At 29.0% G+C, this 19474-nt stretch overlaps 1 protein-coding gene across 1 annotated transcript in view; it reads right to left on the minus strand.

Moving 5' to 3' along the window:
- The window catches only part of LOC116767928 (A disintegrin and metalloproteinase with thrombospondin motifs 7), a 49345-nt gene extending 32842 nt beyond the window's left edge, over positions 1-16503 (minus strand). The window contains exons 1-2 of the mRNA XM_032658468.2: positions 16138-16503; positions 2256-2598 (exon numbers count right to left, since the gene is read on the minus strand). Coding sequence (XP_032514359.2) covers positions 2256-2439 — 184 coding nt within the window. The 5' untranslated portion in view covers positions 2440-2598; positions 16138-16503. The remainder of the gene's footprint in view (positions 1-2255; positions 2599-16137) is intronic.
- Between the last annotated feature and the right edge of the window lie 2971 nt (positions 16504-19474).

Genomic DNA, 19474 nt, shown 5'->3' on the forward strand with positions numbered 1-19474 from the left:
GTAGAATGTATTCCTGTTTAAATGTATTATTAATCTAATTTTATTAAATTGTTATTTTATTAATACATTATTTAACATAAAATAAAAAAAAAATATTAATAATAATAACATATTCTATGTACATGTTGATGACCAAACAAAAATATTGCAGTTTTCATTTTGAAATATTATTTAATAAAACAAAAATACATGATCATATTATTTTTATGATATTAATTATAAATTGCTAGTATGGGACGTAAAACAAAAATACGTCATGTGAGTGGTGACGGTCTGTGCCTTGATAATAATTTGTGTGATAATTTTTTTTTTACATTTTGATGTATATTAAAATAGGCTTGTATTTTTAGTATGAAATATTCTTTCTTTCAAAAAAAAAACACTATTACATTTCGATCTCCCCAAAAACAATCTTAATACTTAATTTATTTAGCAACATTTCTTTTACTTAGATTTTGTATTACATCGTTATTATTAGTAATATAATCAGAATAAGTAAACCGAAGCATTATGCACTCAGTGAAACGAACAAATGTTGATATTTTTTTGCGGTAGGCAGAAAACTCACAATCCCATTTATATGTTGCTATAAATAGAAGGTAAACATTTTTTGCTAGAGATTTATTTGTCTCTTTGAATGTTCTTTATTTTCTTTTGAGATTTTGATTTAATATCATACATACATATATATTTTGTACTTAATAAAATGGAGTGGTTTTATTAAATTCATAGTATATATGAAACTATATAATATATATGAAAAATTCTACGATTGTAAACACTAATATAATCAATGCAAAGCTTAATGAGATAAATGATACGTGAACATTATCTATGGACATAATCTTTTATCTTACAATGACAGGTGACGGCTTACGTCACACCGCGTCACTGACCAAGATTCGCACCTTTTCTCCACAAGCGAGATAAGATTTGCCTCACAAATATTGAGATAACCTGATAATGAGATCTAAGATCGTTATACTTTACACTTTCCCGCGATACATTTTGGCTATTATCGTGTAGTTATATGATAAGAAAAATTATAGATTGTACTTGTATTTATTTAACCTTCAAAAGGAGCTTGTCGGAAGTAAATAAATCAGACTAGAAATTCTATTTCAAATAACATTTGATTATGTAAAAAAAAAAACTGAATCTCAAGAAGTTCAATGGCTCTAAATGGATAGGTACATTATTTGCATAACCGATTTGTTTTATAAAACATGCCAAGGATTGACGTTTTATGGTGCTGTTTCAATACGCTTATGCTTCATTTGTGCGTGCTTTCGGCTCGGCCTGCTCCGGCCTATCCATGGTCTATTTTTGACACGTTATAGGATCTCAGAATAAACTATGTTGCTGCAATATTCCAAACGATTACTTCAATCTAACCCAATCTCTGAATGTTAGAATCGGGGAATCGATCTTAATGACTTTTAACTTTTATTTTGATAATTTTTAACTTAGCCCTTCACATTGTAATACGACACTGCCGTAATATGATATATACATCCATAAAAAAATTGCACGCTCTTTCGCATTCAACGACCTTCATACTATTAATGTATGTTAGTCGAGATGAATTTGATACTCCTTACAAATAATTTAATGTATCTTTTAAAGACTTTCAATTTAAAAATATCAAATCATCCACGGATTATAAACAATAACTGTCTATCAAAACCCAAGGCTCTGTATGTAGTCACTGATATTATTTGAAAATAAGCTTAACTGAAACGTTTTATATTTAGCATTTAGAGTGATTTAAGTCTCATGTTACATTTGAAAAAAGAAAACGAAAGGGAACACGACGCTGTCCTAAATCTACAGACACGGAGAAGATAATCCTTCAAAGGCAATCTCAAACCGTCCCCCGAGACTTGAATCCAATTATCAGCATTTCAAACTTGCCAACCACAAAACAACTAACAAGATTAGGTTTACGAGTTTATGAATTTAACATTAATATTATCTTTCCACTTGTCAACTTTAATTGCTTACGGCATTATGGTTTTTAAATATGGCTTTTGGGCATGAAAATATCGAATGTCCTGTAAACTTAACTTCATATGTACCAGATATTAAAGGACTGTTTAAAGTTAAACAATGCATCACAAAAAAATATATATTCACGTCATGCATACTAAACCTCTTTTACTTTTATTCATTAAAAATATTTTGGTACTTCGTTAATTTTTAACTACCTTTTAAATATTAAATATATTATTTAATTTCTTGAAAATGAATCTTACCGGTGTGTATAAGGTTCCTTATGCTATCCTGGACTTCCCTCTCCACGTCACCAGCCAACTCTACCCTCGCTGTGCGTATGTGTTTTGCTCCACATCTTATAATCACAATTTGAAACAACAGCAGTTTGAATATCGAACACCGCACATCCATTTTTCTAAACACCCGGCAGTCACTAGCACGCATGTTTTGCACCAATGCTGCCTCTTATCCTTAATGGTCTAGGGATTTCTCATGCTACCGACTTACAAGTCCTCGTGATGCAAGTATTTTGTGTATATCACTAAAGTTCAATACTTGTTAATGATTTGACCTCGATATAGGTACAATATCATTATAACGGACCTGGAACAATACAATGCATAATCAATAATAAATAATAATTTCTTGTATTTAGTTGATAATAGTATTCTTAAAATAACAGTTCAAAATACGCTACGACAGGAGCATATAGTTTAATTGGTTAAAAATATATATTGTATAATCACATCAGGTGTACGCATAATATAATAATAAATTGTAGTTATGTTTAAGAATATTTTTTTACAATCGATAAAAAAAAATCAAAACCGTTGATATCATAATTACTTAATTTTTGAATATAACGTCTTGATCACTAATATTGATAAGCTACCTTATTAAACGAATGTTTCGAAAATATCAAATTAATATTTAATTACCTTAATTAATATGTCTTTTATAAAGTTCTTATAAGATAAACTGTCCGTTCAATATGTTAATCACCTTAAAATCACAACCACTATACATATAAAAAAGTAAAAAATATTTAAATTTGAATGCTTCCGACGAACAGAACGCTCTGTGACATTAAAATAGCGCGAACCAACCGTCGAGTTAAGGTGTTATCACTAAAATGCTACCATACACATGTTACATAATTTTTCTTTATTAGGTAGATAATTTTATCTCCAATTTCGGACGCATACACGTTTATTAAATTGTTCAGAAAAAGTTTTGCAGATATTTAAACGACGCGAGTCGAAAACAAAGGGCTAATAAATCACACATATCAATATGACGTAAATTACATTAACATAATTCGGTTTTACCTCTTTATATCTCAAGATGGTAAAGATTTCGATAGTCAACATCCAAAACGGGTTGATTGACAGACGTACATGTTTTACCATAAACAAACGTTTTCAAAAGTTTAAAAAAATGTTTCGTAAATGGTAAAGGTTATTTTTTATGTTGGTCGAAACAACCAAAAGTGCCGTTTTACGAAATTATAAAATATTATATAAATGATTACAGAAAAACCAAATGGGAATCATCTTTGGTGGTCATTTAACAGCCGACATAATATAATATCCTTGACATTTAAGCGTGTTCAAAACTTTCTGAGGCGAGTTAAAGAATGTGTTCTAGGAATAAAAAGTACCGAAAGGGCCAAAGGTAGAAACCCACGTGCCAGGCGATAAGCCAGGCGCCAGTCAACGTGGCTCCTCTTTAATATCACTTCCTTTTTGTTTGTTTTTTCTTGAGAATACCTGACCGAACGCACGGCGCCACGACAGTTTGTTAAATTTAGTTTTTCACAAGAGTTTATGGATGTCTTAATAATTAAGTTTACGACTAGCCGCATTTCTTCTATTTTACTGTCGTACTAACTTACTTTATCATAAAAAACTTTCGAGTTATTTTAGAATTTTTAATTATTTCCTATAAAACAAATTTATAAGTTAAAATAAAAGGAATGTTTATTATTTTTATACATAAAGTGGATCTCCGGTTATAAATCATTCACGGGATTCATTCCGAGTCGAGTCACGTTCCGATGGGATATCAAGCAATTAAAAAACATTTGCAATCCATTTCGGAATCCAATTGGCTTTGCAAAGAAAAAAATATATTTGGACATCTTTAGTTACTACATGCGACATATCTTTTAAAAAAATGTCGACTTAAAATTCTACATACAGCTATATTCAATTATCAAATCGAGTCGAAAAAGCTTAAGAGAATAAATAAATTTTATAGTTAATAGTAGGTAGACAATACTGCATCAGGTTTTTATATATTTTTGTCATAACAACAGACTATCTCCTATTAGCACTTGTGTAAATCTTTACAGCGATAAGACAACTCAACACTGACGGATAACGTGAGTTAAATAAAACGTAATAAATTAAATCCATTGGATCTTCTGGATCGATACAATACAAAATAACTTTATTGTAGAAAGAAAGATAAAGACAAAATTAAAAGTATCTAAATTTGTCCATTACTATTAAGTCATGTTACTTCGACATTTATTCTTAATGTATTATACGATGGTATATACTTTTATATAAAACGTTTTATTAATTGAAATATCTTAATTTTATGTATCACTATATGATCTCTTCCTAATCTTTACAACTCTGATTTCTCAGTATCACGTAGTACCATGTTATCAGAGCCGAAGTTATCATTATGTATACAAAACGGATGACCCGATTTGCGTCTAGACCTAATGATGTACGGCCTAGACTCTGACTCTCCTTACCTGTGTAAGTCAAACATTAGATAACGGAGATTTAGTGTAAGTAAGCTTCATTAAGGCCATCCTTAAGGTTATTTAATATTTTTATTGATTTGCTTTCCTGATAAACACATGTATAACATAATCAAGACCAGACGAGATATCGGACAGACAGCATTAATCATTTTACATGTTTATTTCTAACGACGGATGTTCTGTCTCGTTTCAAACTGATATGGACCAAGAGACGATTTCTAGGCATTAAAGATAATAAGAGATTTCCATTTTTAAGTTATCATAATTACATAAACAAGACATGATAGATCTGAAATAAACACACGACTAAATGCAACTTAGAACTTTAAAAACTTCGTGTCTTGTTTACTTAGCCTTCTAGTTATTTGTTTATTATAATTTTTATAATAATTATAGTCTATATTGTGGTAAGACTAAGTTAACATTGAAGAATATACATATTTTATTACTTTAATATATATAACATTTTATACCCTATCATCCTACAAAAAACATAGGACATAAGTTGGTTTATTTAATACACGTGTTATTTTTTGTAAACTGTTGTTTTGTTGGGTAAATGTTATGAGTTAGATCTTTATTTCCTTAGTTCTTTAAGGAGAAAGATTCAATAGAAATAAAAAAAAATGTAAATAAATTATAAAGCTATAACATTGAATAAAATAAGTTTATATATTTAAAAGCTACCACGAGAGAGCTTACAGAGCTTACAACAGAATCTCTAAATTTATATACTTCGGATAAACATTTTATAAGAGTTAATAACATTTATATAAATTTGATATATATCTTTAATAATACATTCCTACGAAATCTTCATATGTTTAACTTGACCCTCTTGTTTCAAATATAGTATGTTATTGTCTACTCAAGGAAAAAGACATTATATATAATTTTACAGCAAACAAACTAAATAAACTAAAAAATATCCTTACAACAGTCATATTTTTCTAAATTCCATTCATAAAAATCGTTTATTAACACCCGTCTTATATTACTTTTACCGCGTTTGCATCTTCATAAAAATATTACGTACATTTATAATTTTAATGTCACAATATGGAGAAACATTCTTAAATATTTTAAAGTCTTTATTAAAATACGATTGATGATATACAACATTTTATTATCGATTAACTTTAACGTATGGAAACAACATCTTAAAAAATGTTGAACTATTTGTAAAGTTGGTTTGAAAAAGTGGTTTAAACAAACCTAATAATCGTATATGAGTTTGGCGCCACCGGTTATAATGTGGAGTCTTGGCGTCTCGACGTAGTTTCACGAGCATTGCCACATTTAGAATCAACTTGTGCCCATATGGTATGCACTTCTTTTTCCTCGGTTCCCTTCTCAGGAGAACTTTATAATAAACATACATCTAAAACAATGAAAACAGTAAAAAAGCATTTAATCGTCCATAACAAGAAACGGCAAATTATGTCCGTTTATGGGAAAAAAATGTATTATATTTTTGTGAGTTTCACGTTGTTTTGTTTTGAGGGTTTACTGCACTTTAACTCATTTTATGTTATGTTTGTAGGTGTTGGGTGTATTTTTAAATGACCTGCCGTGTGTATTGTTTACCTCATTTCGATAATTTGTTTTATCTTGAGTAGGTAAACAACCGTTTCTTCTGGGTATTTTTTTTACCGTTATGATCTTTCCGTTTAAATGTAACAATGTATACTTAATTTTCTTCACTGAATATAGAAAATGTGAATATCATATAACTAACTATATGATTATACTATGGAAGTCCAAATAGTTGTTTATAAATCTAGTTGTAAGATCTGAAGTTTCGATGCCTGAGGCGTCTGTCATCGTCTCGCACCCATAGGTTTTGTCTGAACTTATTACGAACTGGTAGCGCCGGTTATTCCCGTCTGGAATTACTACCCTTTGTGCACTTTAGAAATAGAACTAGCGCTCTCATTGTTCATTTTGTTCGGTTGCGTGCGTCGTGACGAAAAGCACCAATTTGTTGAATATTACATTCAGTTTACGACTTGATTCAGCTTCTCTGACTTTAAACGGCGATTTTACATCAAAATAAACTTTGTCACGAGAGAATTTTGTTTTACAATGCATGATAATAACACATTGTGTTACAAACGGATTCCAACAAAACTATATTTGATTGTAGTGTTTCTATAAGACTTTATTAATAAAAAAGAAAGCTATTGAAAATTCATTTTACGATTCATTTTACACATGTTGTTACTATGGGCTTTATAAACGTATTCAAAAAGAAATCATTAACAAATCTCATGTCAAATAAGAACATATTTATCAATATTTGTCTTATTGAAGCTGATTAAATATTTGTTTTTTTTTTAATTCGAAACTAAACGTTAAAGGAAATAATATTTCACATGATAAATGTGAATCGAAATGTTCTTATAATATGTATTTTTAAAGGAAAATCTTCTTCTGATACAGTCGTTATATAAGCCGTAATAGTTTTTTGATTATTTGTATACTTTTTGCTGTAGAAAAATCAAATATTATGAATCATAAACAACAGATGTTTATTGCAAAGCTATGAAAAAAATAGAAAGTGGGGTGAAGCTATTGAGAATAGGTTCAGATGCCCTGGTAGGTACCTACTATTGTTAGAAACTGGAACATAGGTTGATGATGTTAAAAATTACTATCGTTTAAATTTTCCCTTATAGTTGGTCTATTTCTTTAATTTACTTTAATATCAAATTTGTTATAAGATTTGTATTTGTACATTTTGTTATTCCGATCGTCTTTCATTCAGAAATTTTCGCACATAGTATCGACGTAGTTTTATGAATGAATACTGGAAACTCGCCGTATTTACCGGTTGTGTGACGATGCAAACTTGTATTAAAATTGCAGATCTTTAATACACAGATTTGTTATACATTCGTAAAATAGATCGTATAAATGTAATAACCTTAATTTTGTCATACAATATATATTGCTTTTATACTTTTCACTCTCGCAGTTAAGTTGGTAATAATAGCGATAGCTCTTGATCAAAACTCATCTAGCTATTTAGATTCTAGAGTACGCTAATGAAAATAGTGAATAGAAATATAAATATTATAAATCAATTCATAGTATGTTATCAAATTACTTACATAAAACAGTTTACAGTTTTTTTCAATGGGACTAAACACAGTATTACTATTTCTGAATATCTATTGTTGCATATTAAAAGGTAGAACCATTTTATTATTAAATAACTTAAGGTGAGGGTGACATGTACAAACAGAAAAGCAATTTAATCTAACACTAATGACTAAACATAGGCTTATAGTGTACAATTGTAAACTATAAGAAAAAATGTAATTGTAATAATTTTAAAATTAAATAAATACTGCATTTTGTGTTCGTATAATAAAAGTTAAATAAATTATCTCATATATGTACTTGGTTATTTTGATACAAACATACAAAGATTTTATATCAAGAACATTCTTCAAGGACAATCAATAGTTAAGACTGGACTAATATTAAACCTATATATATTCTGAATAATAAATATCTTTAAGAATTTCTATTCTGTACTTCTATAAACTATTCTTTTTACGTTGTTATCAACGTATGTTTGTTTGCAATGCGTTTAAACTGTAAGATAAATCAAAATATAAATAATTTCGTAATAATAATAATCTAACACCATAAAATATATTACAGACATAATAAAATATAAACCGACAAAGTAAAGACACACATGCTGAGATTTAAATTTAATAATTATTTAAATAAATATTTTAGTAATGCTGATGAGTATTGCAAATTAATTAAGATGAAGGTTCAAAGAAATCTAAGTTGTGCATGACGTTGACACTACTGTAGCTTCCACGGGTGATTTCGAGGAACTGAGATTTAAGTTCGCTTACTAAAGCTGACTTAAGTTAAACATAAATTTGTTATCCGTCCGTTAATCCTACCTCGTTTAGAAATATTGAAAATTTTGAATTCCTCTATAAATAAATATATACATAAATATTTATGAATTTTCCGAAATGACAAAGAAAACGTTAGATAGTCGCTTTGAAGATTACGTCGATGAATGAAGGTTTTACTGGATTTGATACATTTGATACAAATACTGTATATAACGTGTGAGCGAATATTTTAACAATGTTTATTGAGTTGTTTATGTGATAGATAAATTTCCTGGCAGAACGTTTTGTTTATACAGACAGTCAATATGTGGGGTGTTCTATGAAATCCCAATGAAATCTAGCAAACGACAATCTGGACTATATTATCAGAATAATCTCAGAATTACGAACAACAAGGCCACGATATTAAATATGATAATAGTTTAAAATTATTATGTACATATAAAATACAATGTATGAACATTTAATTGGATTTTTTATCGTAGAGTTGCAATCATAAATTAATCTATTAGATAAATTACGACTTATCTAAAAAGCTCGGATGTTATGAAATAAAAAAAAAATTGCGTGACCTTTTGCATGATTTAATTAATTTAATTACCTGTGTCGAATTTAGGGTCAAAAATGTAGGTATGTCAAGGATGTTTTAAATTCAAACGCATATACCGGTTTGGTCTGATAGTAAAAATATTTGGGGCTTACCGTTGTTTTTCGAATCGATTGTCAATTCGTAACAGCTAGCTATTTTGCATTTGCAATTTACTATTAAATGTTGCCATAACACAGATTCTTTACTTGTCAAGGTCCTGTTTGAGCAGTCATCTGGAACTATCTCATTTCATGAACTGAGTGACTGAGTAACTGGGTTCATGAAGCCATGACAAGAATTTGAATAACAAGTTTTGGCTGAAAACTGTAACGTTTAAATTAATAAAGGTCTAAAATGAAGGCGATAGAAAGATATTTTTAGAAGATTTACCCGAGATTGATGTTCACATACTTAAGAAGATTTGGTCCTTCTCTGTTTGCATACTTAACAGCCTTATGTAAAAAAAGTTATTATGAGAATGACGTGGTGACATACAATCAATTCATTTATATAATAATAATAAACTGACTGCTACAATAATTGTAAAACGCAATAAATAAATAAAAAGGTTTTCCTACTTCTTACTTCCCCGTAAAAAATATTGGTTGTCTACTCGACCTTGAGCATAAATGTATTATTGCATTTACTGATATTAACATAAATATAAGAAAAACTTATCTAGGAAGCTGAATAAAAAAAAACTTCATTGTATGACGCAAAAGTATCGCAGATTGTCCAATCACTTCATAATAATATGTTTTAAATAAAAATTTATTATACTTAATTTGTATTCTAAGGAAATAAATTCAGTTCTATTTATGTACCTAATTCATTTTAAACAACTATGAAATATTACGAGTACAAGAGTGTTTTATTGTCCACTTATGTTAACTTTGATATTTTTCATGTTGTAAATAAATTAACATAAATTATATATTCGACACATTTCTATGTAACATTTATGTTAATGTAATTCAAATATCTTCTTATAAGCTATACATAAGCGACGTCTCCATTTAATATTATCGCACCTTATTAACAATGCAATTATGTATATATATACATAAATGTAAATCAATAGATTCTTTTTATTCAGGAACTAAAAGTTTTGGTTTGAGTGCGATCCCCGTACTGATTGATTCTTAAACAAGGATGGCTTTATGCGTTGTGGCTAATCACTTATTACTAAAGCTAACATAACCAAGGTCAACGACAGCGTGAAACGATTTAATAAGATTACGTAACTAAGTCACGTGACGCAATTAAGCCTGGGATTAACTAACAGATTTACAATTTAAACTTTAAATATAATAAAATACAAATATCACTCAATTAAACTTCAAATCCTATTTGATAAAGCAACTGAATGTTAACCTAAAAATATAGGCTATTTGTTTTGAATTATAAAATGCCAATTAGTGCAACTATAGTGACACCTCTAAAGCTATAAATAACAAATAGCGTTAGTAAATGAAAATATTCATATTACTATTTCAGTTACTATCAAACTTAAAGCGATATTAAATTTTAAGTGCACGGACGCGTAGGACGAGCTAAGGATGCATAAATCTATCGCGAAGTGTCTGCGGAAAATAGTGAAGCTAAACGCCGTCTATGGAAGTATTTGAAAGGGTGTAGGCGGGCGGATATATTTACAGCGGAGTTATTTATAAAGTATTAATGAGGCCGATTGAGAAAGATTGAAAGAAATTTATGAATACGCGCCACTTTTTATGAGACACCTACCTAATGTTGTTCATTAGCAACTCATCAATTAATTTGTGTAGCTCCCACTCATTGCTAATGAAAAATTTCTAGCTTCGTGACGTGTGAGCTGCTAAGTTCTCTACTATTAAAAATTTAAATATGGATATATATTTTTTCTATTCAGAAAAAAATCATTTCTATTTTGAAAATTTGTCGTCCAAAAAATCATTTCTATTGGAAATGTGTTCTCCAAAACGAATAGATACAAAACTCTTCCCCCTTGTTCATCTCTGTAATGCTCAATTAACTTATCAAAATTGTGAAACTTTACAACAGAAGGCAAAGTGCTTTCACGTAATAAAACTTAGAAAATGTATTTTACAACTTTAACCTTTTGATAGGTCGAATTTAAAACTAGCAGGAAAACAGTGTCATTAATATAGAAATTGGGTTACCTACCAAATGTTCCTGGGGTTCAATGACCCTTTTGTATTTTATTTTTACAACATTATCGTTGTGCTTTACGATTTTAAACCATCCGATCATATTAATGACGAGTTGCAATTTTCAAAATGGTATTGATTTATCTTATATAAGTGAAATATATTATAGAGAAAGTTAATAAAATATTATTATCATCTGATGTAGATAATAACATATAAATTAATATTACACTTATAATAAACATAAAATTATACACAAGTAACAAAAACTCTGTTTAATAATGAACTTCTCTGTGACCTTTGCGTGATAACTTGTGTTAATAATGGAGTAGAATATAAATAATCACTAATCAGTTACGTGTTTTGTTGTAAAACTATTTACATATGATAAAAAATAGTCATTCAAAATCCTATAAAACTAAGGAAAAAAAACCGCTTTTATTCATAATTATTTATGATCTAGTGCTTGCTATTTTATTTTGAATATAAAAGATTAATTGAATCCAATTAAGAATTTAATGTTAAGCGTGTTTGATGTATTGCATCGATTAATATTTTATATAATCTTATACATTTCACGTCTCATTTGCTCCGGATTCAAGACTAAAAAAAACCGTTTACATAAATAATAGGCCGCAAGTTTCCCGTATCGCAAAATGGATCTATAAAATCGATATTAATATGTGCTACCAGCCTGAGACCCAGTTGGACGTCTAGTACAAGTGTAATCAACTTTGACCTATATCGATTTGTTAGCACGCCAAATAGGCTATAATAATTAAGCTGTAATTAAAACCTACATGATCTGAGCCGTAGCGAAAATACTATTAAATATTGCTATCACTTTAATATTCATTTGTATTTTAAATTACTTCTACATATCGTGTGATAGAGGGTATTTTTGTTAACATAATATATTCAGACATAGTTAATAAAAGCCTGCTTATCGGCGTACTTTTAACAAAATACAGTATGAATAGTCCAATTTTTTTTTCAATCTGCACGCGAGAATTTTACCGTTTTCATTAGAAACGATATAATTGCATAAAAAATTAATAAAATTAAACCATCGTTGTTTTCATACAGGATGATAACTCGTAAACGTGATTTTTGTGTTTATTGTCGTATCTCTATGTTTATGTTATTTATATGAAAATCTTATTAATTTTCATTCAAACTATATTAGTAATAATAGCAATGAAATATGTAAGGCGGAGCGAAGGCTACGAAGGCAAGTTCACGATCGCTGGTTCATCGACCGCTGTTATCATTACTAGTCAAGTATTCAAAACGATACAAAGGTATCATTACCGGCTTGTTGTTATCGAAATATTTAATTATGCTTACATATTATAAGAGGAATTTAGCAATTCAAGTATTTAAGTAGGTACCTTCATGCTTCTTACCTCCTATTAACTAGTTCTATCTAACAACATGAATATAATTTTGTTTTAAGACATAACGCAGGCGTCTATACATCTTGTAGCAATAAAAATTAGCTTTAATTAAATATAATATACATAGCTATATTTCTATAACCGATAACTTTTTGAATCGTCTTGAAGATATAATTTTATCCGAGCAAGTAAGTTTATGCGGGATGTACACGAGCGTATAAATACGCCGGACTATAAATAAAAGTTTTACCACTGAATTTAATGTGTATTCGTTTTACGCAGCTTCGTGATTTTGTGGGTCAGTAGTTCCGAAATATTAGATTTGCTTTATATGTAAAAAAAAAACTCTACCGGGTTCATAGTTTTTTGTTTAAAAGCTGTTCCTCCGACTTCAGTCTCTCAGAATGGTTACTTTTATATATTATATAAAAGTAAAAATTCTGTTTATTTTAAGTTAATCCATTATACTTATTAGAGACTAATACCAATGTATTAGTCTGTAAAAAGGAACACGATTTAAAATAGAAGCCATAGGATACTTTATTACATAAGTTAAAGTCCTGCAAAAATCGGTTCAACTGTTGCTAAGATTAAGCTGAATATACAGACAGACAGACAAATACACAAATAGTTCATATATGTTTTGTGTATTCATTCATATGCATTTATTAACAAAGAGGCTATTTTAATATTACATACAGACACAACAATTTTATTTTTATTCGTATAGATTTTTATTTATTAATTTTTTTTTCCAATATGCGTAACTATCAGCTGGGTTTTGAATATAAGTGTTTTTGTCAACTATCTAAAATTACTTCGACGTTTACGTGACCCGTTTGGCTTACAAATGATTAGAAAGGGAGAGCATTTATGCGAATGTACTGTCACTTATCTTAAGCTTTTTCTTTTTATTTCGTCTTTTGTTAATTTAATGAAATCATGTTATTTAAATTACAACGAAAGTGAAACATATGTAACGCCAGTTTTACACACCTCGTTCAATCAAATAAAAATATTGTTAATATCAGCACACCGTCGATATGACATAATGTATTTAAAATAACATATGTATAATATTATTGTCAATTCAGTTGCAATACAATTTTATTAAAAAAAAAAACATTAATGTTATTACTTGCGATTTAAAGAAATAGCTTTTTAAATGTGCTGTGAGAAAAAGGCGTAGTGTGGATGCAACTTTATACTGATATATGACCTTCGCGGGGCCGCCGTTCCTCGCCTGGCTGAGTTCAATGTGAGGGCTACTTTTATTACTAAAGTCCATTTAACCCATTTCGTTGACGTAATCCAGTTGCTTTTATCACTAGCTGCTGAGGTAGAAACCAGACACTATAGATTTATACAAGATCGATTTTTAACACACATGGTAATGTTTGTTACAAATTTCCTATTTCATAGATCATAATTAAACCCATCCTATAAAAACAAATAATTTAAACACTTATATAACGTTAATTCGTAAATATTTTGTATAGCTGTTTAATATGTTAACTAATTCATAAGTGTAGTTGAATTGTCTGTAGCCATTATAGCCACTTACAGAGAGATATATGTCCTGAAAGTACCGCAAAAATATTAACGACATTTTAATTAATACAAATGGCTGAGATAACACTTTAGGACAACATAACGCACACTCGACCTATATCCATGACATGTTAACCCATCATCTTATGATGTGACTAATTCAACAATTAGAGACGATTTTATGTGCAACTAAAATGTATGAAACTAAAAATGACATCTTAGGTCACAGATTGTCACATATTGAAGTAATATTATGTTATTAATTTTTGTTATACACTTATCTTTAAACAAAAAAAAAAAATAAAAACAGGTAGCAAATGGATTGTGTCGGATCCAGGATTTGCGAATGACCTATATTTTTCACGGACCATAAGCACAGGTCATCATTTCGACTTCATATTTTTCTCATTTCCCTTTTATTATTTATTAAAATGTTACCAAATTGGCATTTATTGATGAATAAGGAAGTCATGAAGAAAGAAATTATTTTTCATAAAAGTTTTAGACGATAACATGATACGATATTACTAAATTTTTCTTCCTTGTATATATTTTATACATACATATTCTCTGTCAATTCAATGGTGGAAGAACATCTTTTTAAAGATATTGTTATATAAAGTGTACATTAATTTTGTTTTAAACTAATTGTAGTTCTATTTTTATAAATAATCTAATCATACAATAATATTAAAACAATATAATACAGATAAATTAATACAATAATATTATATTATAATCACTCAAACTGGAAAGACATCGTCTTAAAAAAATGTATGACAATGTATGACAATATTAACAATGCTATCATTAGAATAAAATAGTCGTTGAAAACAGTATCTTATAAAAGAATCCCGCAAACAGACAATTGCCGAAAAGTCATGTTAAGATTGTGCTGAAATCTATTATTCTCATTTTTAACGCCCACAAACCATACTTTCCGTTTGAATTCATGTAAAAACTAAGGCAATTTACACGTCGGACTCACAAGGTCTCTTAACTAATAGCAAGCATTTATTTCGCTAACAAACAACGAAAGCAAAAATTAGCATATATGAAACCCAAGTCATTCACCTAAACCATCTCTACGCCATGAATAGAACTTCAGACACACTAACATCGTTTACTTTAATAAGACGACAGATAATTATTAATTTATTAGTTACACATGAAGTATTAAAAATCTATGCCAATATTATATTTATACTGTAAATATATTTACCGTAAAATAGACTTATATGTAATAAGTCTAAACACTAAATAATACTAAAATTATATTGTATAAAGACTATTGTATTTACGTGTCTGTCTGAGTTTCAATGTTATAAATAAATTATCAATAAAAAAAACAGATATTAACGTAACAAGATTATTATTGCATACACCGGTTTATTTATTCATATATAATGTGTATAATAAAAAAATAATCGAACCATTATTATATATGTAGGTACTATCACTCTATGTATTTATATGAATGAAAGAAATCATTAATGAATGAGCATTACGATATTTATTATGCACATTCTTGTGTCTTATGCTAATTTATGACCTCCAAGTTGCCGTGAATAATATAGAATTGTTCGAACATATTAAAAGAAATTCAATTTAAATTTTTTGTATATTTCACGGTTAATTATAGTATATATATTATGATTTTATTTAGTGTCTTATCGATAAATGTCAAAAGTAGTTCATACATATTCTTATACGTGTCTCGTATATGAAGAAACTGGTATATTTATAAATTAAGAAAATATGTGTTTATATATATATAGTGCGTACTCACTTGATTCAATAATCCATTTTGTGTCGCATGCTAGACTCGCAGACATGATGGGACAGTCCTTGTCGGTAAAAAGTGAAATTTCACGCGACGCGCCGGCCGCTAATATATTCACTAGAAGAGAAAAACGTGGATCGGGCGATATAGCGTTTTGTAAGCGCTAACGATACATTAACACGTGTTTAATATGAAATTTGATGCTTCCGCAACAAATTATAATTTTTTATAGAATGATATAAATAAAAAATTATTATGGTGTGTTATTATTCAGAGGGAATTGAATATCGTAAGTGCGTTCGGAGTCGATGCGTTGCGAGGTCTCGACAGCTCGAGTAGAGCGTTCGTCACGACGACTAGCGGGCCACTGAATGTGCGCGAGCGCCGTTTGCGGACACTCCTCGACATCCAATTTTAATATTTGAACACGTAGGGCGTGCGTAGTCTTTTCCGAATTGGACCTTCACGTCCGCAGCAGCTGAAACTTTTTTCTATATCAATCTCAATTCTTCATATCCTTTTAGTAATTATGTGTATTTGTTATGAAAATTATTAGAAAAATGTCTTTACACGACTTCGTTATGTTTGTCATACTTAAAGATTAAAATTTATTTTAATTAATGAATATTATCGAAGCTTTAAATGTTGTTAATTACATTTTTCGTTCGTCATTGGGATGTATATGTTTCATTATAAAATGACCATCATCCAGAAATCCATTTGAATTGGTATATAAAATATATTTTTTTATTACACTCAATTTCTACATTGCTCCTCACTACTTGTTCCTACGATATAGTATGCAAAATTTTTTACAAGCATATTTATATATTATAGATATAATACATATGATAAGCAAACTTTTTTGTGAAACAGTTTGTTGTAAAGGACTTTGTACTAAAGTGTCATTTTTTTATTACCAATTTTTGTTCTAACCATAATGAAGTAACACCGCTCTAGTTGAACGGGGTACCATGGAAATGTATGATGCTATTAAATAGAAGGTCAGCCTCAAACGATGATGTCACCAATCAGATTGGGAGTGATTTATCGACACCACTTGCTAGGATTAGGGCTCCGTACAACGTGCTCTATATTTAAGGGCAGTTTGACAAATAAATGTAATTCTTTTAAAAACTTTAATCGGTTATATATATATACTTGGTTATCTGAAGAAAATTAGGTTTTGCCAGCTCAGAAAAAATGTTCTAAATTTTATATTAAACAAAATTTCACACTTCCATAGATTTTCTCTTCGTTGTCAATTACGCCATTGTGTATTACATAAATTTATCCCACTAATGTTATAACTATTGACATCGTAAAACCTCATTAAACGTGCCAAAAATTTTAAAGGCATACCTAAAATTCCAGGGATTATCTTGAAATGATTTACAACTGTTTTGTTAGGCATAAACTAATGTGCAAAAGAGCTTTTTTAAAGATAATCAATCCTGATAGCCAGACAGAATTCGTTAAACTGTAAAATTTTAATGTATAGATTAATGAATATTCGATATCTATAATTATTTTTAAAGAATATGTTTAGAATGACGTAAACATCGCTTGAAAACGGTAATTTTGCTATAATTATATGTGTCGAGTCTAAATTTACTTAGAAAACCATAATTTACCAACACGACCTTTAGACATGGCCAATAATTTATTTATTCAACGGCATAATATAGAGGATTTCTATATTTGCCAAAAGATATTTCTTTAAGTTAAAGTTTACTTCTATAGATGCAAAAAACCTTTGACAGATATTATATTAGATTCAAATTATGTGATCCTTATCCAGTGATGATACTTTCATATTATATTTGTAATGAAAACTACTTTGTTTATTAAATATGGTCAAGATGCGTGTGACCTAAAATTATTTTATATGCTAGTTATATGAGGATTTTAATTGCGATTCTTCCAAATATAAATAACAATTGGTTTTCCTTCCGTTCCAATGTTTTTTCTTTTATCAGAAATGGAATTATATTTTATTTATGTTATACAATATATTTGTGATATACATTTGATTTTTTCCGTAACAATTATTGCTATTAGAGTTAGTACTTTAACAGGATATAGAAAATTTTTGTGTGAATTTATTTATGACAAGTAATATATGAAGTGATTTTAGATTTTTTAGTACCTCATAAGTAATTAAGAACACCGAATATATAAGAATTATTTAGTTTTTATTTACAACAAGAGTATATAGAATTCTAAATAACATAAAGCAAGTGGAACAACATGTGAACTAAAAATATTAATAGCTTTTAATCGAAGAAATAAATCATACTCTATCAAGAGAGTGTAAATTTATATTTTACGCTCATTCAATATCGTTTAGTAAATAAAACTGTCTGATTCGTGATCGCCGTCCATCATAACATCCCATCGACCTAATGCGGCCCTGAGACCACTTCAAATAAACCTCGTTGTTACTGGCACCTACTACGTATACACAGAACGTATAACCTTTCTTTAGAGTCTATATACTATGAAGATTTAATTTCAGTTCAATATAAATGAAGTTCAAATAAAAACAGCAATAAAAAAATTGATCGACCTCATATTAACAAAACAGGTGTCTTTTAGTTAATCTTTAAATTGTCTGAATAGAGAAAATGTCGCTTATTCAAATGTCGACTAAATATATCATAACTATAAGATTGACACACTTTTGATAGTCGAAAAGAATATCATGGCTACACCAAAAAGGATGCCTATAATTGAAACTATAAAAAAATATTCGCACAGTTTTTAACACTAGAAAAAAAAAATACGTACCTTCCAACCATCTATAAAATAATATTTATTTCGCAGAAGTGAATACAGATAAATATTATGTATTAAATATAAAAACTAAGGAGAAAAAATTGTTTAAGCTCCGTAATAAAATCAGCCTAGAATCAGTTTCAGAGAAATGATTAACGAAGCTTCCCGGTATTCTGTTTCATGTAGTAGGTAATAAGCCGTATCTGTTTTAAAACTGTCGATATTACGCTGGATGCTTTCTGCCCATTCGCCTTAGGAGACAGCTGTTACGTTAGAACAAATAACCAACAAATTTTGCATTACATGAACACGAATATGTTATAAATATATAGCTATTATTTCGCGAACATAATCATCCCACAATTAAAAACACAATCGTCCCTAAATACTTTCATGTTCTAATAGAACATTGAATTGTAATATATAGAAATTTAAATTCGATTGCTTCACGTGTGTCACTTTACATCGAAGCCTGTACAAATAAACAAACCAATGAATCAGCAAATTGACGATTTAATTTTAATTAAACATTCCATAAATTGTCTCTGAAGTCTCACAACCGGTG

The sequence above is a fragment of the Danaus plexippus genome, chromosome 19 (assembly GCF_018135715.1).
Source record: "Danaus plexippus chromosome 19, MEX_DaPlex, whole genome shotgun sequence".
Lineage (NCBI taxonomy): Eukaryota > Metazoa > Arthropoda > Insecta > Lepidoptera > Nymphalidae > Danaus > Danaus plexippus.